The sequence below is a fragment of the Lepisosteus platostomus genome, chromosome 20 (assembly GCF_059453375.1).
Source record: "Lepisosteus platostomus isolate fLepPlt1 chromosome 20, fLepPlt1.hap1, whole genome shotgun sequence".
Lineage (NCBI taxonomy): Eukaryota > Metazoa > Chordata > Actinopteri > Semionotiformes > Lepisosteidae > Lepisosteus > Lepisosteus platostomus.
The window spans coordinates 12,059,048-12,084,548 of record NC_142630.1 but is presented as its reverse complement, the minus strand read 5'-3'; the positions used below and the strand labels follow the sequence as shown (position 1 = coordinate 12,084,548).

The 25,501-nt window shown below is 36.3% G+C and overlaps 3 protein-coding genes across 4 annotated transcripts; 1 reads left to right on the top strand and 2 right to left on the bottom strand.

Annotated features, from left to right (window-relative positions):
- Window positions 1-394: 394 nt before the first annotated feature.
- LOC148644503 (tumor protein p53-inducible nuclear protein 2) lies at window positions 395-6,858 on the bottom strand. 2 transcript variants are annotated; one of them, XM_088614523.1, is made up of 4 exons: window positions 6,705-6,858; window positions 4,333-4,501; window positions 3,151-3,295; window positions 395-2,495 (listed from the first exon to the last, which is right to left on the bottom strand). In XM_088614523.1, exons 2-4 carry the CDS (start codon window positions 4,454-4,456, stop codon window positions 2,267-2,269), a joined length of 498 nt encoding a protein of 165 aa, XP_088470649.1. In that variant the 5' UTR covers window positions 4,457-4,501; window positions 6,705-6,858; the 3' UTR covers window positions 395-2,266. The 2 variants fall into 2 exon arrangements, with proteins under 2 accessions (XP_088470649.1, XP_088470650.1); XM_088614524.1 differs by having other exon boundaries at window positions 6,658-6,833.
- A 497-nt stretch (window positions 6,859-7,355) lies between these two features.
- Window positions 7,356-10,836, top strand: LOC148644502 (protein C19orf12 homolog). Its single transcript, XM_088614525.1, has 3 exons — window positions 7,356-7,582; window positions 8,675-8,863; window positions 9,649-10,836. The coding sequence occupies exons 2-3, from the start codon at window positions 8,704-8,706 to the stop codon at window positions 9,912-9,914; spliced, it is 426 nt and encodes a 141-aa protein (XP_088470651.1). The 5' UTR covers window positions 7,356-7,582; window positions 8,675-8,703; the 3' UTR covers window positions 9,915-10,836.
- Window positions 10,837-22,832: 11,996 nt separating this feature from the next.
- Window positions 22,833-24,752, bottom strand: plekhf1 (pleckstrin homology and FYVE domain containing 1). The gene is made up of 2 exons (XM_088613966.1): window positions 24,595-24,752; window positions 22,833-24,235 (listed from the first exon to the last, which is right to left on the bottom strand). Exon 2 carries the CDS (start codon window positions 24,212-24,214, stop codon window positions 23,396-23,398), a length of 819 nt encoding a protein of 272 aa, XP_088470092.1. The 5' UTR covers window positions 24,215-24,235; window positions 24,595-24,752; the 3' UTR covers window positions 22,833-23,395.
- Between the last annotated feature and the right edge of the window lie 749 nt (window positions 24,753-25,501).

Below are 25,501 nucleotides of genomic sequence, written 5' to 3'. Positions count from 1 at the left end.
TAGCATAAAAGTAGTTTTTTAGCTTTATGGATGTGTAAAGAAACAAACAATGTTTAATATAAGGGTCAACTGAAAATGAATCAATTAGATTTCATTGGCAAATGCGATGGAATTGTTAGAATTCATATTGGCTTGTTATATATAGTTTACCTTTTATAACCAACGTGATCAGGTTTTTGAAGATTCTAATTTCTTTGAATTAAGGATTGCTAAAGGACTGTCGTGGTTTATTCTCACTCAAAGCTTTATTAATAATCAAAGTTGTGATAATACCAGAAAAGTGATTGTAACGGTTAACTATTTAATCAAAATTGTTTAAGACTTGCACAGTTGTGTAAATAAAATGTTCTTCAATGCATAGCATCTTTAAGAAATTGTGATTCATTCAAAGTGAAAAGGTTATACAAACTGATATTTATTTTGTATTATTTGAAGTTTCTTTAAGGACAAAGTATGCATAAAACATATATAAGAAACAAAACTAAAATATAGTCATATTTACACACTGAATTAAGTGGTGATAGCTAAGTCTATAAAACACAACACAAAATACATCAGTATGAACAGGTGATTAAGATATAGTGGTATGCTCACTAAAATATAAAATGATGAAGGTCATGTCACCTTTTCTGTTGAACTAATACATAATGAGTTTAAAAGGATCTAGTGTTTCTTGTTTAGGCAGAATTACAAAAGCAGGAAACAGTCACACACTAATAAATTTACAGAGATGCAGAAGTCATGGTACTGTACTGCCCAAATTAACCATGTGCAAAACACTCTTAAAAGGTTCTAAGAAGCATACTTCCTCAGATACACAAAATTGTGTCAATGTTTTTGCAGAGATATAATTATTTGGATAACTTTTTTCCAGGCAATACCACATTCATATGAAAACGCCAACTTTATATTGTGTATTCAACAGAGGCATTTTTAGTTTTTAAATTTCAAACACTGCAACCTAAGGAAAACGTAACTGAAATCCTTAAAAACTGTAAAATGGCAGAATACGGTCCCAGTGGAAACCTGAGGGGAGTGGTGTAAAATTGCACAGAAAAACATTTGTTCTTTTTGTAACCTGCTACTGTATGAATTACATATATATCAAATATAATCAACTAATATAACAAATGAATAATCAACTAAAGATTTTAATTAATCGAAGTAGAAGGCACTGCATATGTTGTAACAAGTGGATTATGCTAAAATGAATTTAACATTTCAGCTAAAACCTGAATTTTTTAAACAGCAATTTAGTACAACCTTCTGTATTTAAACAAATTGTGCACATAGCTGCCATTGAGCCATTGCTATACACACACTTAATCTAATTAATCTAATTCATTTTCTTGCATTCTGACACATAAAAAGAATTTGAAGCATTTCTAAGACTAATAACCATAATCAAATTGTTTTCAATGTGATGTGTAATAACATTTGGCATGTCATTGATACAATCACTAAGGAGAAAATATAAGTAAATCATTAGGAGGCACAGCTGTAGGGTGCTCAACACAATGTTCATATACGTTGAGGCACCCTAAGGTTTAAACCTTACATGTGAAACCATGTCCAATGCCTCCTATTTATGCTGTCTCTTTTACTTTGACTGAATATAGAGAAAGTACACAGGAAAAAAGGTGTGCAAGGTGTTCCAAGATATTATTATAAATATGATGCACTTCTTTACCTGTAATAAGAAGCTACTTAAAGAGAAAAATGTCCTTGTAACAAGTTCAGCCAGTTGCAGTGGTCTGCAATAATAAAACCTGTTATATGAGACCTCCTACGATAGGGAAGAGCCATCTTTTTTCATCAGAAGGAATTTCATAAAACAGGTTAAGTGTGCAACCGCAGGGATACTTTCTACATCAAACAGAATATAGTTTTGCTTTTATTTTTAAAAATATACCAATTATAGGACATGAGAAGAGCTAATCAGGCTCCAGGCTGAAACCTTCAATAACTGAAGGCAGTTTTACGTCTTAATTAGCTTGTAGCACCTGTGATATACAGTAATTACAGTGGTAACAAAACCGTTTCTGGACTTGAACTACACAGTATGTATAGTATCAATCCAAATAAGATCCAAGAAAGCTATGTACAGACTGCTTTGATACAGTGTATTAAAAGCAATAACATACAGTAGCTTGTGACTTTTGTTTAAAATATATACATATTATTGAAGGAAGATATGTATATATTGTATATCGAACGAGACTGTACCGTTACATCTTTTGAGTTAAATGAAGCGTTCTGCACTTTGTCAGTAATTATAGATGCGCTGGCAGGGTTGTTTGAAGTTGCCATAGTGTTTCTCTTTTGGTGAATAGCGCTTCTTGGCCTGATTCTGCCTGCGGAGATGACTGCGGCCCAGCTTCCTCCTCTGAGCCCACAGTCTGGTTCTCTGGACGTGGCGCAGGTGACTGTTCTTCTCCAGTATATACCCCCATGCCATCAGCCTCCAAGGAATTGAACGTGCCACTTGGGCAGGCCTGCAAGGGTAAACGATACATGCCAAACATGAAGTACATGTGCTGGTACTCAAAACTCTTTCCGTCATGACTCCCTTTAATTTGTCTCTGTAAAGTACAATAGGGTATACTATCTAGCAAATACACTATGGGATGCACTTCATTCAGTTATTTATTGGTACATAAATTTCAGTAACGGCAAAAGGAGAACATTAAATAGTGTTTAAAAAAAGATAGGTTAAAATGTACCATTACTAATAAATACAACATTAAAGGAACAAGTAATAGGTTTATTCCATGCTGAAAAAAAGAAGAAAGAAAACACAACGTTTCGGCCATGGAGCCTTCTTCAGGTGTGATTAATATAGTAGTATAGTAGAGCAGTAGTGCTCACACCTGAAGAAGGCTCCACGGCCGAAACGTTGTGTTTTCTTTCTTGTTTTTTTCAGCATGGAATAAACCTATTACTTTTCCCTTTGCAGCCTACGCATGCTGACGCAGCTACCCACCAGAAATACAACATTAATCCTTCCCTAAACTCAAATTCATTATGCTCACCCATGGTCAAGGCCAGAGTTTGGTTTAATGGCACCAAACCTGAACAGTGGCAGGATTTTAAAGATGTTTCGCACTTCTTCTCATCCTACACATGACACTTCAAAGATGTTAATCACACCTGGGGACACCTTCATCTTCCTCTTCAGAGCCCGGTTCCTCCTCCTCATTTCTCTGGTTCCTCCAGTTGTACACGGACATGCTGGGATGCTCAATCAGTAGGTTCTCCAGGAGGCCGACCTCTGGTTGTGCCAAAGAAGGTCTCTCTGCAAACCAAGTGTGCGCTCTTAAATAATACATTTTAATGCTCATCACATCACAATCTTCATCTCTGGATATATTCTTCCAATTGTATGACATTCATGCATATTTTCTATTTTGTTTTTATTTGCTGGTATGAGCACAGTTGTTCAAGAGCTGGGAGGGTATTATACTGAAATGCAGCTCTACATATAACCTTTCTTTAACCTTTGTCACTTAATGTTACATGTTACATTTACAGAAAAACAGGCACCACAACAACACAAATGCACCTATTAAAGAAATTATTTTTCTTAACTTTTACTTTTACAGGTCAATTTCTGTGAATTTTAAAGTGTGCAGATAGGATTTAACAACTGACAAAAAAAGCTGATTTGTTTTGGGGCGAAAGAGCCATTTTAGGAAGATTTTGCTTATCATTTGTGAAGTCTGTGTCTTGTAAACAATGTTTTGGCCAAACCAACAATTGACAAAGAGTAGCATAGCCTGTTAACTGCAGGCCAGAAGGTGATTTTTTATTGATAAAAGGGGATGTTCTAGCCACTGGTCTTTCAAAATAGTTGCATTAAGTCCCGAACTCAGTCAAAAAAAAGAAATAATAAAGATCATGTGACTGCAGGCTTCTCTTCTATGCACTGGCACCCAGAGGAGTTCAGAGCAAAATATAGTCTTAATAAATGGAGGGGTTGACACCAATTTTGTTAGTAATCTCTTTTCTTTATACCCTCCTGAGTAAGTTGATTGTCTTTTCTTGTCTAGCACCTCTGCACTATGGAAATATTTTCTGTACATCATTAAGACCAACGATTCTATTAGCATGTTGAAATCTACATTGCTCCTTGGCTATCATGGTATGACTTATAGTGTGGGTCATTGTACATCCTCAGCATTTTATTTCAAGTTTTGTATTCTATAGTAATTTGAGACATTTTGAGAATTTGTTTTTAAAGCAGAAATAAGGTTAGATCTTTCTTATTCTCATCTTGTTTTGATTAATGAGTTTAAAAAAAACAGTATTTGAGATGGCTGTCGATGGACTCACCTTGAATGTTGATGATGACCCATTCACCCTCTTCAAACTCAAAGAGTTCCTCAACATCACTGCTTTCATTCACATCTTCATTTGTTGTATTGCCAAGAAGTAGGCTGGCAATTCTTCCTATCATTGTATCAACAACTCTCTTCTGTATTTTCTTCCCAATTTATAGTACCTTAAAAAGAGACAAGAATATACATTCAGTGAAAATATAAAATATCAGAATAGTGAAGAGACTGTACACTCATTTATGGACAAACTCATTTAAATACAGAGGGAAATTAAAAAAAAGTTAGAGGATAAATTGACTAACGAGTTCACACAGAACATTTCGAGACAATTTTTATGCTTGTTTTCCACGCCTTCTAGTGGCTCTTTAATGGACAGAATTGATACATTTTTCTCTTCCCATGATACTGAATAAGATAAGCACTCGCACCCCTAAAATATGACATTGTACATTATGTATCATAGACCCACACATTAGAATTTTTTTTGCTTCTTAGAAATGTTTAGAAAAGTTAACACTTTTTTAGATAAGGTGGCCAGAAAAGAGATGATACAATGTCCTTATCACCGCCATCTAATCTGTTATAGACTGACAGAAGATGTGCAGGTAAAAATAGCGTGCTAGTAACCTGACCAGTGTGTCTAACTACATTATAACTGCACAGCTCTGCTTACTGTACATTGGGTCTGTAAGGATATTCTGAGCAATTTTTGGCAGCAGCCAGTTTGCAAAGGGACATGGTGTTGTTTTCCTTTTCCATGTCAGCTATTTTAAATGCTATGTTCAGCTCCAACCCCAGTATAGCCTGTGTAACAATAATAAGCAAGTAAACATTCAGACATTTTTTTTATATATTAGTTTCAGGCAGATTATAAATACTTTATGACATACATAAACAATTTCCCTTTATTTTATTAGCCATATAGGTACAAGACTTCTAGAAAATGTATTTCAAGGGGAAAAAAACAGCATAAAATTGTAATTTTTTGTGTAAATTCATTAGGCAATTTATCCACTAATTTTGCTTCACTGTTTTGTTTTTCAGATTCACCTCTGTAGTTGATTTCATATATTACAATGCAAAATTAGTTTAAAAAACTAAAATACATCATGCTGGAATTATAGGCTTACAGTGGGCCCATTTATCTCAGCTGATTCCTTATCTATGTATTCTTTCTGCTTTTCTCTGGATCTAGGTACATAAAGATGTATTGCATATAAACACTTCATGTTTAATACAGGAATTGTACATACCATTAAGGAATAAAGTTATATATACCCCTTCACGTAAACAGGTGTCAAATAATGAAGTAAGAAAATGTACAAGATTTAGTATTCTTGGTAACAAAATCCTGTGAATCTGAATAAGTCTTCACAGTAATTAAATGAGATTACAAGACTCTTGGTCTTCGATTTTATCGCACTTTTCATAAAATAACTTTTCCTAATAATGTGTTCAGTACTTTTTTTCGTCAGAATTACTCAATGCTTGTTTTTCCCCACTTTCCACAAAAAATACAGTTATTGTTGACAGCCTGAACCAGTTACAAGTGGAACATATGGAAACGTTCCTATATATTGGCCGACAGCACCAACAACCGAAATAAAACTCTTCATTAAATATGTTTTTCCCCAAAATTACTATTTACAAAAACATTTCTCTTCTTATTAAAATGAAAGACTGCAAGTCTTTAAAGGTCTGTTAGAGGTTACTGCCTTTCCCACGCATAGATTTTCCCGATAGAAACGAGGGTAGAATGCCATCTATTCTTAAGCACATATTTGTCAGCAAACGTCCTGTCTACACGAAATGTCTACACCAGACAGCTCATCATCAGCACAGTTTCCGGGATGCACAATTAACTATTTTGTTTTTTTTTCTGTTTCATCTTGTTATATTTTCAATGCATAGCATATACTTAATTCAGGCAGATTACATTTCGCGTTTGCCCGGGTATGTTACTAGCTACGACGAGCTGATGTGTTTTATAGGGGCAGCTGCTACTGTCACTTTTGGGACAGGAAAAGACTATTAACTATCTATGTATATGCGGACTCCATTGCCTGTCTGCTGGCATACATCACCGAATATTGCAATCATAAACGTATTCCAGAATATTACAAATTACCTTTTACAACAGATCTGGCCCAAAATAAAACTCATTTGTTTGAATTCACGTTCATATTATCCCTTATTCAATCACTGCAAGTAACGTGCATGCACTGATGTGCGTAACATCTGCAGGAAACATGTAGCCGTTGTTGTACAGACGTTTGATAAAAATAAAAATCATACTTAACATTTACACATAGCGGTACACTTCTGAAACAGACATATCAATCACCGTATTTTCACCCGTTCCAGTACCTGAAAAGATGATAAAAAGTTTGTGCAGATCAGTGCTCTACGACGACTTTACTATACTTGTTTTCTTCAGACAGATCTAGGCTTTGGCTTGTTTATGAACACTTTGTTTTCATCTCCGTCCTGTCGTAATCAAGATTTTTAAAATACGTAATCGAAAGTCCTCCTTTAAAGGCGGAGCATCCTCCGATTATATTAAAATCCGCACCGGCTACGTGTACTGCATTCAAGAGCTGTCACAGTAATATAGTACTATTGTATTACAACAGCGACACAATCTTTCTTCATGTAAAACTGTAGTGAAACAGCTATGAAGCTCATGTAATGTACAAATAAATTATTCCTAATAGCCACGATTAGTAATATACAATCATACTGTATGGTAATTGTTTTTTACGTTTGATATAGCACGTAGAATACCTCTGTATCTTTACAAAAAAAAAACAGCAATAAAAATGTTGTATTAAAAGGTCAGCCGAGTCCACATATATGTTTATAACACACAAGACTAGGACTTTTTATTCCTCTCATCAAATTCAAGGTCGGCGGGAACACAGAACAAAATATTGTCAGAGCCTAGGAGCGCATGAATATTGTAGGACATTGTAAAACAATACTTTTAAAATATTTTAAAACAAGTATGTGTATATTTCACGCTTCATATATAAAAATGAGGGCTTGGAAAAGGATGATTATACTCTCTGGACAGGAAGTGCAATTTGTCGCTCGCTGTGTTTTGGATCCCATGAAGCACCGCGGTGGTGACTGAGCAGCGAAAGTGGAAGAATGAAACTACGAGCAGTGACAGATTGCAAATAGTTTTGCCGTTTGTAATCTTTTACCCACAAGAAATTAATCTCACCTACAACTACAAGTATAAGGTAGGACACATTTGCTTCAATTTTACTGTAAGGTTTAATACAAATGGTTGAAATATACAGCAAAAATTAATAGGTTTTGTGACCTATGTCATGTCAGATATCAAAGGTTACAGTATATTGTCTCGCTTTACTGATGACGGGCATGTGATGTAGTGTTACAACCAACACACGGACGTAATATACATTCTTTAATGTAGTAAATGCGGTGCTTGAAGTTAATTTGGTCTCGTTATAAACACAATAACATCGATCGGTTATTGGTATTTGTAATATATACTGGCTAGTGAGAAAATTAGCGCCTAATATTTTACGTGGATTGTGTAGTCTTTAAAACGTACACAATGTAGTATGTCCAGATCAGTTAATTTCTTAATGCCATCCTGGCAGTGTTCTACAGAAGGATTTTTATATTATCTGTCGTTTAATAAGTAGCTGCTAAAGCAAGGGTTAAAATAAATAATGGTTACGTTAGCGATAAAATATTTTTAGTCAATATATTATTAGTTAATATTAAGTTACGATGGCGTTAATAGTTAAGGCATAACAATGCATTATAGTGTGCACTACAGGTGCTGTACCTATGTTTCAGCCCTCTCTACACTGTTGTTGCACAGTTGTGCTTATTTGATTAACATTGCCTGAATCATCGAGTGGTGGGATAGATTAGAGTAGCCTAGAAAGCGAGGAGTAAAAAGTTGTAGGGGAGAACGCGTCGTCAGGCTCTTGTAAATTTATTTGTAAAAGAAATAATAAAATAATTTAATATAAACTCACAGCCCAGGTAATTCCTCCAGGAGGCTATATTTGAGGAAAAGAAGGGATATATTAAGTAATATTGTTTTGTTTTTTCTGCATATAGCCTGTTTTAAATATGAATTGGTATTCCCGGTCCAGCAGAAGAAAATTAAAACTCTTGTTTTCAGTAATAAAATGGACATTGTTTTCCTGTCCGAACAAACCCATTTAGAAGAGCAAGAGTTGGATGCTTTGTTGTAGGGACTTGCGTACTCAGCCCCCAAAATAATGTTCAGAAAATGATTAGGGTTAATTTCTTTTTTTTTTTTGGTTGGTTGTTTCTAACTATGATTATAGGCTGCTGAGATTAACGCGTCCTTGTCAACATGCCTGCGCAAGTGGATGACGTCATGCGCCTGTGCTGCGAGCTGTCTGCGAACCAGCAGATAAAGGCGGCAGTGAAGAATTCTGGGAAGGGGGCAATGATGGCGGGAGCCATGGCTTTCGCCGGGGGATTGGTTGGTGGTCCCCCGGGGATTGCTGTTGGTGAGATTAATTTAAATTTTGAGCTGCCCACAAGTATTGGTCTAATTTCCAATTGGACATCTCCTACTGTTGAAACTAGACAATTCTTATATGTAAGGATTACATTGCATTGAGGATTTTGTTCCTTATGAGTTTGTTCACGAAAGATCAGTACAAGTGGCCTGATTTAACCTTAGAGAAATAGACAGCTTTTGCATGCTTGTTTTTCATGCTGTTTGAGAGCTGTCCCAGGGCTCTGTCAGATCTGTAGAACCCCCTCCTGCCTGTCGCAAATGTTGCACTCCTGGATTAGTGTGTGGCAGTAGTATACGCAAGGATAATGAACCCACTCCAGGGATAAGGGAAACATGCAAAGTAGAACCACAGTTCTCTCTTTTATTTCTACCTTGGAGCAGCATGTGTGCAAAGGGACATCAGAAACCACTTCACACCCCACCCATTCTGATCTCCTGAAAATATCTGAGCAAAATACCTGCAGGGTATTCCTGGATCATAATTCTGCCTTTAACTGACAGTTGAGTATGAGTATTTAAATGAATTAGTATTTTTTCAATTAAGGTAATAATGTAGTGTTTTTTTTAGTGCCTGGTATAATTTATCAGCTTGAAAACTATGATTTTGCAAAAGTATGTGAAAGTGCAAAAATATTTTTGAAGTCTTTAAAAGAGCTTCACTTAGAACCCAATTGAACCTTGCGAAAAGTCTGAAAAGCTCCTGCATGGTTGATGTTGTTGCAGTCCTCCCTGTAGAGATGGATGACGCTTCTCTTGTGCCTGCTTTTGTAGGTGGAGCAGTGGGAGGTTTGCTGGGCTGCTGGATGACGAGTGAACAGTTCAAACCGCTTCCGCAGATTATAATGGAGCTGCCTGCCCAGCAGCAGCAAAAGCTGTGTAATGATGTCATGACAATCCTTGGCAACTTCAACTGGACAGATGTGGCTCAGCTTATTGCTCTGGTCATGGGGAACGCCACACTGAAACAGCAAGTGGCAGCTGCCATAGTCAACTATGTCACACGAGAGCTCAGGGCAGAAGTGCAGTATGGCGACTGATTCCATGCAAGCACAGCTGCAAAAAGACATCCATTGGAATGTAGCCCCCTGGTGGAATGCAGCAGTAGTGCATATGGGCTTTGCTGTAGCATCAATGAACCCATTTAAGATCATTTTGCTCACGTGTTTTTTTTTTTTAGAATTGTTAATGAAGTCTTTAATAATAAAACTTTAAAAGGTTGTTCTGCATTAATGGGAAGGGGCATAATTATATTTGCATCATAATTATTTAAAAATGTGTGACTCATGTTAAATGTAGTACAACATTGTTGGATTTAGATGAGCACATGTTTTGCAGTGTATACATATATAACTTCACATGTGTTGTATATGTGGAAACAGTGCATTGTAAAAGGAAAAGTTAATCTTAAATAATTACATATGGTGGTGATTTCTGCATTAATCAAATATGTTTTTTTTTTAACAGCCTGGTGCCTATACTGTTTTGTAAAAGTGAATAATTTCTGCACAGCATTGGAAATTTGTATTTTGAAAGAAAATACCTATTAGGAATCTGAGTAGCAAGCAAATTGACCTATACAAATAGGTTTGTTTAATCTATTTTGTTGTATTTCCCGCTCAGGGGAAAATTATTTGCTCTCTTAGCTGCTTTTGACATATCTAAAAGTTCCTAATTCTTCTGAATGAAAAACTGAACATCTTATTTAAAGAAAAACATCTAGGGAGTGCTGCTTTTCTCAAAGATTTTAATACTGACTTGGTAACAGTTGTTTAAATCCTTTTTATTAAATATTTACACTGCTGCCCCCTCTAATGACACACACACTCAATTGTATAACCTAGTTTGAGTCTTAAAAAGTTGGTAAATGTAATCATGAGTTTAAAGTTTGTATGATGGAAGATGTCCACTTTTGGTGGTGTGCCTTAGGGGACTTTGGAGAAATAAAACACTTCAAACATGGCTGTTTTTGAAAGTATGTGTTTTATGGCTTTTTAAAGATGTCTTATTACAACAATATAACAAAGACCTCAATAAGGAAATAAAATATTTCTACAATATACACTATTTCAGATATAGGGAGGGTATCTCATCTACTCTAACTACTGCTACTACTATAGAATTCGCTCTCCCCAGTTTTCTGACTACCTTTCAAAAACCATTCCACTCATTTTGTAAGTCAGTAAGTCTCACACCAGGGGAAATCATTCACCACTCTTTGAGGAGGGTTTTTGCCGGCCTCTAGTAGCCTATGGTTACTGCAGTGCCTTTATGGGCAGCCTACAACAATATTATAGCTGTTTGTGTACATAACCAAAGAGCTTATGAGTAAACCTTTGGCAATGGGAATGGTTCTGTGGATTCTGAACGAGATGTTTCCATTATCCATAAAGTGCCTTTTAAATAGCTCCTGGTTTCCTGTCAGGTTTCGTGTTGACTTCAAAATCCTCACGCTCACCTATAATGCTCTGCATGGCTTGGCACCTCAGTACCTGTCTGAGCTACTATAGTCCTGCTCCCCACCTCGCAACTTTCAGTCATCTAATTCTTGTCTGCCTTCTGCCCCCAAGTCTGTCTACACTCTGTATGTAATGTACATTTGAGAGTGTCAGCACAGCACTGTTAAATCAAGCACTGTTAAGTGACAAGGGTTAAGACTGTAAAGATAGAGGGCCAAAGGAAATGTTGCAGAGGTGAGTTCAAGGAATGTGGTTCTTCAAGATCTTCCTGTAGATGATTAACTTAACATTCAAAGTAAAAGTAAGAGAGCTAACTAATTGTTCAGCAGACATGGGTGAATGGATGTTTTCAAAGTTTTGCAAGTAAGAGTTGGTATTAAGTTTGCAAAAAAGGGTTTGAAAAGGTTGTGTTAGCACTCAGAAAAGCCTGGTGTTTTATTATTAGGTTATTAGTTCTTTGCAGTTTCTCAAAAAATAATGATTTGCCACCTGAAGAAGTTTCATGATTGAAATATTTCACTAATTCTGCAATTAAAAACCATAAAAGTTAAAGACGTCTTGCATCTACAAAAGTTAACTTGTGGTCCAGAAATTGTGGGTCTTATGTCGGAATTATGCAGTAAAAATATTACATTTCATCAGATATCGGCAGTCTGAAAAAATGTGTTTTGATTTGTGTCATGTAAAATTCACATGTTAAATTTATGATATTGGGTATTCCATTTTGTCTTCGTTTCAAGTCCTTGCTGAACACCATTCCAACAGATCTTAATAGACAGATATAGACTAAACTGTTTGCACAATTTCATAAATGCTATAATGCATTTAACTATAAAAGAGTTATATCAGAGACAACCATGTATTTCTCCATGAATACATGGCTTCATTCATAAGTGTTGGATGAGTCCGAATAGCCCAATAAAGACTATGCTGAATACTTTTTTCTGAGTGGTTACAACTGTGACTATTATTTCCAGCACTCCAGGGAAAGGTATCGAAATATTGACATTCCATCTGAATCTTTCCAGAGGGCTCCTTCCTGTCTCATCTGGCAAGGGTCTATGGTTGGGGCAAGCCGAGTCTCGTCTTTCTCCTGCATCCTGCTGACTTTGGTTGGACACCTCTTCAAACACTAGATGGCACTAGTGGCTAATTCTTAGGTTTTATCTGAAATGTTTAGGTTATCTAATCAGATTTTAAATATGTTTAAGGATACAGTTAGTGCTCTCTCTAGAAGGGTAGCTTGATTTCTATCAAACCAGTCACCAGTAACTTATGGGTGTATGGCTTGGAGCATGACATTGAAAAATAAGTGGGGGGGAATATCTGACTGATGCCATTATTGAAGGTGATTTTTCTAGCAGCAGTCTTAAAATCAATGTTGGGCACCAGTCCAATTCCTTTTGCATGTTTTAAAAGTCATTCATACATTGCACAAAAACATCTTGCCTCCCCCTACTGCTGACACACAGTAATACAATGCTGACAAGTGATAGTACTACTATTTTCAATTCTGATAATTAGGATTATACACTATGGAAGAAATATACAGAGAATCAGAATTTAATGATCTAATTGGTTGATATTGTTAGGTTTTTAAATGGCTTGGAGGCTGTAGTCTTTTTCATCAACAATTTTCCTTGTATTAAGCTATATTGTAAGCAAACACTAGATGGCATTTAACTACAAGTGCAAATTCAAATAACTGCAGAAAACATTGGTTAGCTTAGAAAGGTTTTAGTTCTTTTGTATTTTGATGTAACTACTAGGTGTTCAATATACCATTATTTCAATAAATATTTCAATGAATAAATTATTAATACTTTTTCATGATAATCTATTACAATGATTTGGGTATAAACTGTCTAGGCCTATGTGAAAAATCTGATACACCTGAAGACTCCACAGCTGAAATGTGTTTCTTTTCTTCTCTTTTCAGCATGGAATATCCCTTTACTTGTTCCTTTGCAGCCTGCACATGCTGACACAGCTATCTACTTGAACTATGTGAAAAATGAACATATCACTAATTTCAGACTTCAATCTCATTTTCAAGTACAACAATAACATGATTATTGGTAATTGGATTTGAATAGTGAAAAAATGTCTAGTTTTTTAAACTTATATTTTTGTAACATCTTTCTTTTCTTCTCATCGTTTTCTGTTTTCAGTACAGGGTTTTCCTTGCAGAACACCATTCCAAGTGGTCAGGTTTTCCAATGTAAGAGTTCACAGTGTTTGAATTCCTTAAGGCTGTTTTATAACTGGTTCCACTGTAAAAGAACACCAACAGGAAAACAAAGAACTTTTGTCATTTCCAGTCTGAAATAATATGTTGTTGACAGTCATTCTCTTTTTTTAACTTAACTTTAGAAGCAAAAGAGTAACCATCCACCATCTGAAAATGTCTTATTCTTAGAAAACTTTGCAACAGCCCATAGGTACAATGCACCCTATTGGACCATCGCTGGACACATAGCTGTCAATTAAGTTAGCCAACATGTCTTTGTCTTTAAAAAGGTGGCAGGAACATCAAAATAGCAATTAACAAACAATGAATATAACATTTTTAAAATGGATTATAAAAATTGTTATAATGGATTTGTTTATCCTTTTTAAATAAAAAGTCTCCATATTTTGTGGTACATTATAAAAGCTTTTCAGCACGAGCATAACAGAACCTCTTGTCTACTGTTCTCTCACTTTTTCAGGTTGTGGTGGCTTTCTAGCTCGTGATGCAAGGGTGTGTGCAGCTCTGAAGGCAGCAATAGTCATGCCGTCACCACAGGCTTGCAGCAAAGGTTCTTACAATGCAAAGCTTCAGAGCTACTGAGAGAAAACTGAACTGTGACCGTCAGAAACCACAGAAGAGGAAGGCACAGCAGTGGTCGGCTGCATAGCCACTAAATTGTGTATTTACAAGAAATCTCAATGTCACACAAATGAGGTGACCTATTAAGACAAGGAAGCTTATGATGTGATACCATTTGCTGGACAATTAGCTGGCCCCTTTGTCGGTGTAAAGTGGAGCAAACTGTCATTCTAAAAAAAAAAAAACAGTTTTATTTCTACGTCCTATGATGTATCTGGTTTTCTTTCTCTGTGATTCCAAAGCAGAAATGTCTTTTCTGTAACATGATGACCAGAAATGTGCACAATATTCTAAATGAAAATGTACAATACTAATGTAAGATACATAACAGAAGTAAATGGAAATCTTAAATTATTTGTTAAAAGCTCTATTGAAAAGAAAGGTCTTTTAGTACGTTTAGTAAGATGTTTGCAATTTTAGAGTCTCTCATGGACAATCATTTGGACAGTGAATTCATAGCCAGACTGGAGCAGAGTAAGAAGAGGGCTTGAAGCCAGACCATTCAGTACATTATACTTGAGAGGGAGAACCTCAAAGACCTCCGGCACTTTGTCAATGGGAGCCTGTGCAATTCACACAGGATGGGAGTAGTGCAGTTATGCAGAGTATTTTTATTCAGCCCATGAGTGCATATCTGTGCACATTTTGAAGCCTATTTAGTTCTTCAGAAGATGCCTTCGTAATTAGGGTGTTACAGTAGTGTAGATTTGATTAATTAAAGCCAAATATCAATTTCTCATTGTCAGATTAGGGTTATTAGGGCCCCCTGTCAAAGTGAGCTGTTGCAAATGTTTAGTTTATAATAAGACAAAAACATAAACCCCTGAATCTGTGTAACACGTTGCATTATGCAGCACTAGAGGGTAGCAACTTTGATTTTAAATTCACACTTTTGTTTCTTGTGAGTTGGAGGAAATGTTGTTTGCAGTTTGTTCCATGCATTTTTTTTCCCCAAGAGAACAATTCACATTATTTAATGTTGGTTTTTTTTTAAACAGCATATTTTTACTCTTATAAGGGGTTTACATGAACAGGTGTTAAACAGTACCATAATTGTGTTACTCAATGTGTATAAACAGATGAATAGAACAATCTTGACAGTGATGGTAGTGTACCATCTAAGTAAAAGATAAATATAACTTAGACAGAGTTCTCACTTTGCAGGTTTCATAGGCTGGTATGCAGAGGCCCTCAGGGATAACTGTTGTGTAATACAATAAGATAATAAAAGACGGCTTAACCTATAGTTACAAAAGTCTTCTTTTATTTGAAATAGTAACAATAATCACAAATTTCTTTAGCGCAACGTGTTCTGTTGAACTTCGGCTGATGTACATTTATTATTTAAGGGCTCTTTCATTATCCATGACAATAGATTTCAGTGTGCTTCTAACCTGAAATAACAGGATTTCTTCAAAGAGTCTTCCTAAAACAGAGTAGATTACAAATTACCAAGATATGTTTTACAGGCTATTTTGGAAATCAAAATACTAGGTACTGATATTGCAGGCATGTAATATATCCAATGCAATACAACATTTTCAGTTCTAAATTTTTGGACTCTTTATGCATGCTAATATTTAAACATCTACTTTAATCTTTGTGAAGCAAAATGTTTTTTTTTGTGGTAATTTTCAACAAATATGTTTAGCATGTGTGGTATTCTATATGCTTGGAATTTTTTAAGGGAAGAGAAATCTTGTACTTTAAGGGAATAATACTTTTTTGCAGATTTTAGTTACAGAAACAAAGTGTTTTGCAGATTTTAGTTCTCATAGCCAAACAATCAAGCAAATAAATATTATTGTGAAGCTGATGTGATGAGGCAGAGTTTCAGCTTGAAAAACTGGTTTGGATGAAGAATTTCACCTGTGAACCAACCCAAGAATAGGCACTAAACCACAAATTAGGGAGTCATTTTATTTTCAAAGCAAACAGTACATGAACAGAAATTCAAGGCAGGGGTTATCAGAATTTAGATTTTTGCAGTTCAAAGAACTGTTTTGTTGTTGCATATACAACAGATTTGATAAAATAATGAACTTTTGCATAGTTATCACTTCTTTATACAATGCAATGGTCTGCCATTAGAAAAGTGAGATGAAGAGGGTGATAAAGAAACTAAATAAGCAGTAAAAATAAATGTTCAGATTGCATGTGTACTGATTGGGTCATCACAATACACTCCAAGGTCCCACGGCATGTTCTAATGACGTTATTATCGTCATGGACAAAAGCATCTCTAGTGAGTAAGAAAAGGGAAGGAAGCTCATTATTTCACAAAATCCCATCCTTTGAGAAGATTCAGTTCAGTTTAAGAGAAATCCCCCAATTTTTGTATTCCATTTATGTGCTTATATCTGCGGACATTTGGGGAACTGGTGTGTAGGTATTTCTGAGACTCTCTCCTCTCAGTCCTTTAACATAGAGTTTAGGATTCTGGAATTCACCTTTTATGTAAGAGTAAGTGCCACATTATTATTCTTTCAATGCTTCCTTTAACTGACAAAGAATCTCTAACAAAACAATTGCAAGGCATGTTTTAAGTTAGACCATTTCCTTAATAAAAAAGAAAAAAAATAAAACCTGTGGAAAGTTACAATCTATAGGGATCACAAACATCAGAATTTTCCAACACCATTTCAGTCTGGTTTTATTTCTAGGAAAGGGTAAAGAAACAACACTACAGATACTAATTAGGAGACAGGACCTGCATTCAAGGAGCACTTTAATGTAGAAAACGAATTTGTTAATCTAGAGTATTCAAGAAAACCACTTGAAGCAATATGTTCTCTTCTCTTTCATTACTCTTCTTTTTGTATTTGTGTATTTCACCATTAAATGTTTCACAGTAGCTCACGATGTGATCTTTGTAAACTTGATAGTACTATTCTGCCCACCTGTCCATTGTCAGTAGTCAGAAAGGAGAAGGAAGCTTTGAAACAGAATTGGTGGCTTTCCTAATTTACCTAGTCTTAACCATTTTGAAGTGTTGTAATGGAAGAAACAGGAGAAGGGAAATGACGTGTGCACCCGGAATAAATTGTCTCTGGGAAAATGTTGCGATCAGGCAAAAAGAGGCAGTGAAACACTACAAATCCTGTCTCAGGCTACCACCTGCAAAGGAATGCCTAGAGTATATGCAGCTGTAATTACAAACCTAGGAGGGACAGTTTGATTTAAAACATCAGTGTCTGCAAAGCACGTCCCCTGTTGTTTTGTAATGCAATAATTTTAACCTTTATTTTAAATGCTTCTTTTCATTGTACGTCACGTACATCATCTCAAGGGACGGTACCATTTCTCTGCTGCGTTCCAATAGAGTTTACAGCTTTCCCAGTAGTATGAATCATCAGTACTGCATGTACAAACCCTCCTTAATGTCGGGGACTTGCCTTACTTATTCAATGAAAAGCTTAAATCATCAATATTTGGGATTATCACTTTGTGTACTAGAATTGCACTGCGGCTTGACAGACATTTGTCACCTTTCTGAGGCTTATTATAAAAAGAAAAAGCTCAATTGCCTGAGCTTGTCCAGCTATAATGCACAAGCTTTACTGAAAAGTTTAGTGAGAAGTAATTGCGTAGTCTCCATTTTTCATTTTTCTTTCTCTGCCAGTAGACAGACTGAGGCTAGGTCAAGTTTCAGGTGTGCTAATTTGGGCATTTTAATTCACTTTTAGACACTTTGGGCTGTTCTAATGATGTCATTGTTATCATGGATCAAAGAACCTCCTGTGGTTCTTGAGTTGGGTGTGACAAAGTACACTGTATCAGATTGTACAATGTACAGTATCAGAGAGAGGTCTGCTAGAGTATTTTAGTAACAAAGAATAGAGAAGTAAGATCATTATTTCAAAAACCACATCCTTGAGAATATCCTGATTTTTAGAGAAATCCCCTAAATCCCCTACCTGCTGAATTATGTGGGCATGCATTTATTTACAGAAAAAAAACAAAGTGCTCTGGGATATAGGTATTCCTGGGACTTTCTCCTTTCTGTCCTTCCTTAAAGTTCACGAGGAACAAAGACACTCAAGAAATTGATTTGGGTTACAGGCATAACCCAGGTGTTTGAGGGCCAGCCCCCAGGCCACGGGACAAGAAAGTTACTGTCGGACATCCATGGCACTGCAAAGCATCATCCACGAAGAGTGAAAAGTGAACATAGAGTCCAATCCGAGATGGTTTTGTCCGTATTGAAAATGACATCATTGACTCAAGGAGGGTCTCATGCATGAGTTGAAATGAGTTGTTTGCTTATGATACACATACTGTATATATGCCTCTAAAGTAATGACATTGGAAATGATTTAGAAAAGCTGACTTGCTTATGGTCATGCCTCCCAAACTTCTATATTATTATTCTTATTTGTTACCAAACAGCCCAAATGGGCTAAATGGCCTTCTCTCATTTATAGGCTTTCTTACAATTCTGGAGTTCAAGTTTTATGAAAAATTATTGTGAGGTTATTATTCTTTCAATGTTTTTTTAATTGTAAAAGTAACTTTTTGAAGTAAATGGTTTTCTTAATCAACAAAACAAAATATCAGCACTTATTGGAAAGTTTCAACCTATCAGATCACAAACAATGCTACCACATTTTGTTTTTTGTTTTTCATGACCAGTTTAGTTGGTTTAATCTATGACAAAAAGGTGAAACACAACTCTAAAGCATGGATACTAATCAAGAGACAGAATTTCACAGCAGTATACAGTATGTGACCAGCATTCATTGAGTACATCAATGTGGAAAACAAATTTGTTAATCTGGAGAAGTCACCACAATTTTATCCACATAGAACAATATTTTCTCATTATAACCCCTCTCTGCATTTACATATTTCACCCATGCTGCAGTGATTCATAATCTTATCTGCTTATACTTTGCAGTGCCATTGCTGTGCAGTCCATTTTCAGATACCACTTAATCTTTAACTGATAGCTGTGAAATGTGATCCTAAACCAGCAAGCACAGGGTGTAAGGTACAATAGATTTACTCATAGTCCATTTATAATGGTGAACATAGTCCATCATAGTGAAAATATACGCATGGCCTCTCATGTGATTTAGAAATGGGTTTAGAGATGATAATTAACCTGAACAAACAGAAGTCTATGACTTCTGTTGTCTCTTAGAACTGACCTGGTAGAATACAGAGTGACCTGTAATTATGTCGATGACCACAGGTCCTTCCAGTCACCTAAAAGTTATAAAAGCATTTTGTCTTTTACATTTAAATGACAAAGAGTTTAATGCTGGAGATTAAAGGTTTTAGACACATTTGTACAAATGTAAGTTCAGGAATGATGCTTTTCAGGATAGTTCACTTGGTGTGTAACACTAGATGAATAGTCACAAAAGGTTTTAACATAAGTTACATACCAATTGATTAACCCCTGTCACAGCTGATGTCTGGTTCAGTTAGTTTATTTTATTTTTAAATTTAGCACTACATGCTAGAGCAATTAATTTTAAAACTCTACGTGTTGATTGATACATATTTCACTACAGTTTAAGTCATCTGTGATTTTGCGGGATTTGAATTGCTTATTTAATGCTAAAAACAATGATATGATCATATTTCAATGTAAAACTTGATTGTTAAATGCTTTAAGAAACCTGCATGCAACAAATAAAGAAGCTTAGATGATATATTGGCGATTGTTTGGTGCCTTTTGTAAATCCAGCTTACTTTAAGAGGAAGCATTATATGCATCCATTTTCTAACTGCTTTATCCAAAACAGGGTTGTGGTGTAACCTGTTTACAAAACCAAAATGTTTCCAAAAGTTAACCAAATGTTTATTACAATTTGATACAGGATATTTGAAAAGTACATATGGTTTTTTAGCATAATGATATTCATCTTTAAATGAGCGTCATAAATAGAGTTTAAAAATGATATTTGATTTCACAGGAACCTCTGGCTATTGAGTTTTAATGACAAAATTAAAATCACATTAATTTACAGTACAATAGAAATGACTGTATATATAACAAGAGCTTTTGGGAATTATTTCTTACAAGGTTTGCCAAAGTGCATTAGTCACTTTATTATTTATACATTCAATACACATGGTAAAAGATCAGTTCATTTTTTTTGTTTTCATTTAACCAGAAGCTATATCACCCTGCAAATCACAGCTGGCAGCCCACTGAAGCTAAGCAGGTGAGAGTCTGGTAAGTAGCTGGATGTGAGACTTCTCAGGAAAGCTACAGTACTTTGCTGCTGAAAGATATGTTAATGGCATGGGTAGGGAGTGCTTACCATGCTGTCTGTGTGGGTCCTAATGCCCCAGTATAGTGATGGAGATACTATACTGTAAAAAGATGCCATCCTTTGGATGAGTATAAAACCAAGGTCTTGACTCTCTGTGGTCATTAAAAATCCCAGAGTGCTTCTTGTGAGGAGTAGGGGTGTTGACTCTGGTATCCTGGACAAATTTCCCCCCATCCTTTATCAGTCATGGTCAAATAAACCCCATCTATGAATTGGCTTCTTTATTCTGTTCTCCTGGCCATTGAGAGCTGATGTGTGTTGAGCATACTGGTGCTCTTTGACTGCCATAGCATCATCCAGGTGAGTGATTAACTAGACATTAACAAGCTACACATTGGTGGTGGAGGGGAATCCCCATTACCAGTAAAGTGCATTGAGTTGTGTGTCCAGAAAAGCTCTGTATATTTAATTTTATTTAATTATTATTAAAATTGATCTTGTTAATGTCACAGATGTGACTCCTAAATGCAGGAATACTTTTGCTTTGCTGCCGACTATGCCACCTAGCATTTAGAAGTGTGCTAGGACCCTTTCTCCCAAAAAATACATTCTTTTTATCTTCCGGAACCAACAGTGCACCCGCAGACCAGCCAAGACAGCTATCCTACTTAATATCCCATTTTATTACAGTACCCACCACACAAAAGTATCCCCATAACACAACAATTTCAGTAATTGCCACATAGAACACCTAACACAATCTATCCAAACCAGAGACACTTACTCATAGAAAATACAAGAACCCCGTGGAGCCCAGTTACCAAAACCCTAAAGTTCCAAAGGAAAAGTCCAGCAGAGTTCTTCTCCTGAAACCAGCTCCAGTTGGTGACCTTATGTACCTCCTTCCACTGCTCCAAAGGAAGGGGTGAAACTGTGCCGTTCTTTGGTGGTGCTTAGGCATCCACTTAACCCTGGCCTCCCTCCGATGCTCTCTGTGGGGCTTCTGGTGTCCGGGGTCTCATCTGAGTGTTGTGGTGCAAACTGTTCCTTCAGCAGCTCGATGTCTGTCTGAAAGGCATCACAGGAATTGATCAGGTCGACACAGTCCATTATTGGAGTCCAGCTCCCCTCTATTGTGGGTCTTTTTACACTTCACTGTCTCAGGAAGGCAGGGACTTTTGCAATCATCCTGGTTTTTTACTTCTCTCCCCCTGCCCTCTGGTAAACAATATAGCAGAAAGCATAAATACTAAAGCATAAAGGCACGAACCTCCAGATTCAGAGACAGCTTCTTCCCACAAGCTGTCAGTTTATGAAATTCTACCCCTACCAGTGGCTCACACTGATTGCACAGTGCTTGTGCTGACATTTATTTGAGTTGAGTGTTGTTTAACTTTGCTGTTGTTCTTGTTGTTGCTGTTTTTCTTTGTTTAAATGTGATGTTCATTTAATGTCTTTGTATTGGATCATACATGCAAATAAGCATTTCATAGCACTTGTGCATATGTGACACATAAACTGAACCCGGACCCTGACCGACGGCAGGCCAGCACCTTACAAGGCTAGAACCCAGAACTCTGAGTTTCTGTTCTCCCCAATCCTCTGAATGTCCCCTGACTGGGGCTGTGAAGCCCATATCTAGCCACGGCTCAGGATTCATTCTGTTGGGGGGAGGAGTGGTTTAAAGGTCATTGTGATGTCTTGGGTGTGGACAGAGCTAACGATGTGGAGATAAGCAATCGACTGGCTGTATGCACATGGACAGGTGTACTGATGAATGATGTATTCCTTACCTGTTCAAGAGCCCCCTCGCAGTCTGAGGCCCTGTTAGATGTGTATCACAATCCTCTCTCTACGTTGTGAGGTGATTAACGAGTATCTGCGCAAGGGGGACCTTTGATCGACGGGAGGCTCCTAACAGAACAAGGCGAGAAACAGATCAGCCCTTAGGGAGACACTGGCTATGTGGTGCAAACCTAAAGTCAACGTAGTCCCAGACTTTTCTGGTCCCACACTCAATTTTTTCACTCTGTGAGTTTAATTTTTGTGTTTGTAAAGACCCCACTTTAAGCAGCATTGCTTTTCAGGATGTTGTAAATTCTGTATTAAACATACAGAAAACATGCTAAATGCCCCATTTCTAAGGCTGATAAACTCATGCCTCCCTTAATACCCTGACTGTCCAAATAACAGTAAAAAGAAACGAAATTTTTAAATTAATTTGCTCTCAACCAGCTGGCATTTTAGCTATCTCAGGGAATGGAAAAACGGCAAAGTATGAGATATCTCATATCTCATATACATATTTCTGTAATTAGTTTGGTCCATGTTCCTTATCATTGCAGGTTGAACTCTTACTTCAGAACATGACATTAATCTTGAATGAACAGACAAGGCCAATTTTATTAATATTATTGTATTTATTTTATTAATAATATTTTAAAGTGCATTTGCATAATCTCATAAAAGGATTAAGGACTGTAATTCATATATATGTCAGTGTATTCAGTGGCATAAATATACAAAATAATACATTAAATAAAACATTTTTGTAACACAAATATACATATATATATTAACTAAACACTGCATAAATAAATTCCATAACTACATCACCACCAATGAAGAAGAGAAAAGTTCTGAGGTAATGTCTACATTCAAAAATTACAGTGTAGTTACAGAGCGTCGTCATACAAATTCAGGTTAGCAATTTTACTTTGAATATTAACAGGTATCACCATGTATAAAATTTGTAAGACATTTATTGCAAGTTTTGGCAAACCTATATTAAAAAGGTCCACAAAAGACTACCAAAGCCTGTTGTAAACATCATATCATTCTAAATTGTAGTGGAGATTAAGGTTTAAACATGATTTTCCTGTCTTTTTAAGGACTGTCATTTAGGATTTAGACTTATTTGAACCAACATCTGAATTTCAAGAATTGTTAATTTTTTACAGTTTTTAGCGAATATATGATGACCATGAGCTGTTCTCAATGTGATTCTGTGATTGCATCCACTGGGTAGGTCGGTGATCCTCATATCGTTCGTCGCTATCCTCTTCGCTGGAGCTCTCATACATGGGAATGGAGAGCTCATCTTCATCGGACCAGTTTTTATCGACAGTGTGAGTCCATTTGTGTTTAGCCTGCAGGGCCTGAAAGCACAACACGCACACCCTGACAGGTTTGGGAGAAATGTCCCGGATGACGAACCTGCTCTTGGAACACGAGCTGCACACCACGAAGCCGCACTGCCGGCAGTGATGCCGCCGGTGGGTGACCGAGAACTTGTCAGAACAGCGCATGCAGATGGCAGACGCTCGGTCGGGAATCCACGTCGCGGCAAAATTATTGTTAGGCGCCCGTCCTGACTTGACCAAATGCTTTGTCCTGCACTCCTGAATGTGCTTGAGCCATTCCTGCTTTTCATTCGGGGATGCGGCGGAGACGTAGAAGGACTTTCGAGGCGTTCTGATGAGCCACTGGTTTTTCATATCCAGGCTGTCTTCCAAATCCTCCACAACAATGTCTTCAAGGGGGATTATGTGTTGATTTTTGTACCAGCGTCCATGGAATATGATGCTGCCGTAGACTAAAATGTCATTAAAGAGAAAGAACATCTTAGGCTGGGGGCTGCGGCGACAGAGTTTCAGAAGTCTCCCTTCTCCCACCAGAACCCGGCCATATTCTGCAAGAGGCTTCCCCGATCCACCGAAGAAGCTCTCTACAGCAGCAATGCGCTCTGCGTTTTCGTCGGAAAATGCCAGGTGGTCTACCATGGTGACTTCAGTTCTTTAGATCTACAATAGAAAAAAACCCAAATGTTAATTATAAACAAATGTATCGCATTTACACATACTGTTACAGATGTAAGTGCACTGCACATGAGTTGCATATGCACAAAAGGTTAAAAACTAAAACCCGTTGGCTTACAGCATGTTGACAATAAATGTATTTATATTCAGTAGCACAGGATCTCTTTTTAAATACAAAGTATTACAATGATAGACGTAAAATCCAGTGTATAAAAAGGTGAAAAAATACACCTAAATACATTTTACAATTTAATTTACAATTGTTTATGTAAATCAGATTTGAAGTAGTCTGATTTTTTATAGTTTAAAAGAATAAAAAAGAACAATCAATGCAAACAAAATACCTTTTATGGCAGTCTGCATATACTGTTATCCTTGTAGGTTCTTATGCGAATCTTCAAATAAAGAACCGTATAAAGTATAAGACTGATAATAGTATATCAGAATTAGTAGAAATGTTGTGCACCGTTCTCAGTTCCTGCTGAAATGCTAGCGATAGGGCTAGCATGCCCTTTTATGTCGCTGTTATTACACTTCCTGGTTGAAGGGACTTCCAGTTAATCTTTGCTTGATCTAGTGACGATGATGAAACATACAAAAGCTGTCATATAGAATTCCCCTTAAGTTCTTATTTCCCACAAAGTCTGTAGAATTAAAATGTTACTGGACTCATTTTATCCCACTGATTGTTTTTAATTTTTTATTTATTTATGCATAAATAATAACAAAACTTACAATACAAACAAGAGTACATATAACATTTCAAGACAAAAACATCGTTAGGGGTATATGTTACAAAATACATTCAAATTATGAAAAACGTTTCAACAAATTAAATAAAAATAACGTCCGCACCATTTTCATATTTTTGCATTTTGAAAAAGTCTGCAGATACTCGTTCACATCCATTTTAAACCCACAGACAGATGAATGAATTTTAGTAGGCGGGGGAGACAGTAGAGGAGCTATTTTAGATCCCTTTAGGACATGAAAATAAGTCAATTTTTAAAAAGAAAAACAAGGATGTGAAGCTCAAAGCAAATATCTGTTTAATGTTATGCAGCTCCATTTAATTATGATTGAATTCCCTCATTATGAAATGCGAAAAAAGGATTAAAAAGCACTAGGCTATTTATGAATGTCTTTAATTGATATTTTTGAGAACTTGTGAATACAATGTTTCTTAGAGAGATGTGATAAAGATACAGAATTTTTTATTTTCCTACAGCAGTTGTGTTCTAAAATAGTTTG

Coding starts and splice junctions, on each gene's coding strand:
- LOC148644503 (XM_088614523.1), bottom strand. CDS start 4,456: ATGATAGGAAGAATTGCCAGCCTACTTCTTGGCAATACAACAAATGAA. Junction 3,296..4,332: donor GGTCATCATCAACATTCAAG/GTGAGTCCATCG, acceptor CTTGGTTTGCAG/AGAGACCTTCTTTGGCACAA. Junction 2,496..3,150: donor GAAGATGAAGGTGTCCCCAG/GTGTGATTAACA, acceptor TTACCCTTGCAG/GCCTGCCCAAGTGGCACGTT.
- LOC148644502 (XM_088614525.1), top strand. CDS start 8,704: ATGCCTGCGCAAGTGGATGACGTCATGCGCCTGTGCTGCGAGCTGTCT. Junction 8,864..9,648: donor TCCCCCGGGGATTGCTGTTG/GTGAGATTAATT, acceptor CTGCTTTTGTAG/GTGGAGCAGTGGGAGGTTTG.
- plekhf1 (XM_088613966.1), bottom strand. CDS start 24,214: ATGGTAGACCACCTGGCATTTTCCGACGAAAACGCAGAGCGCATTGCT.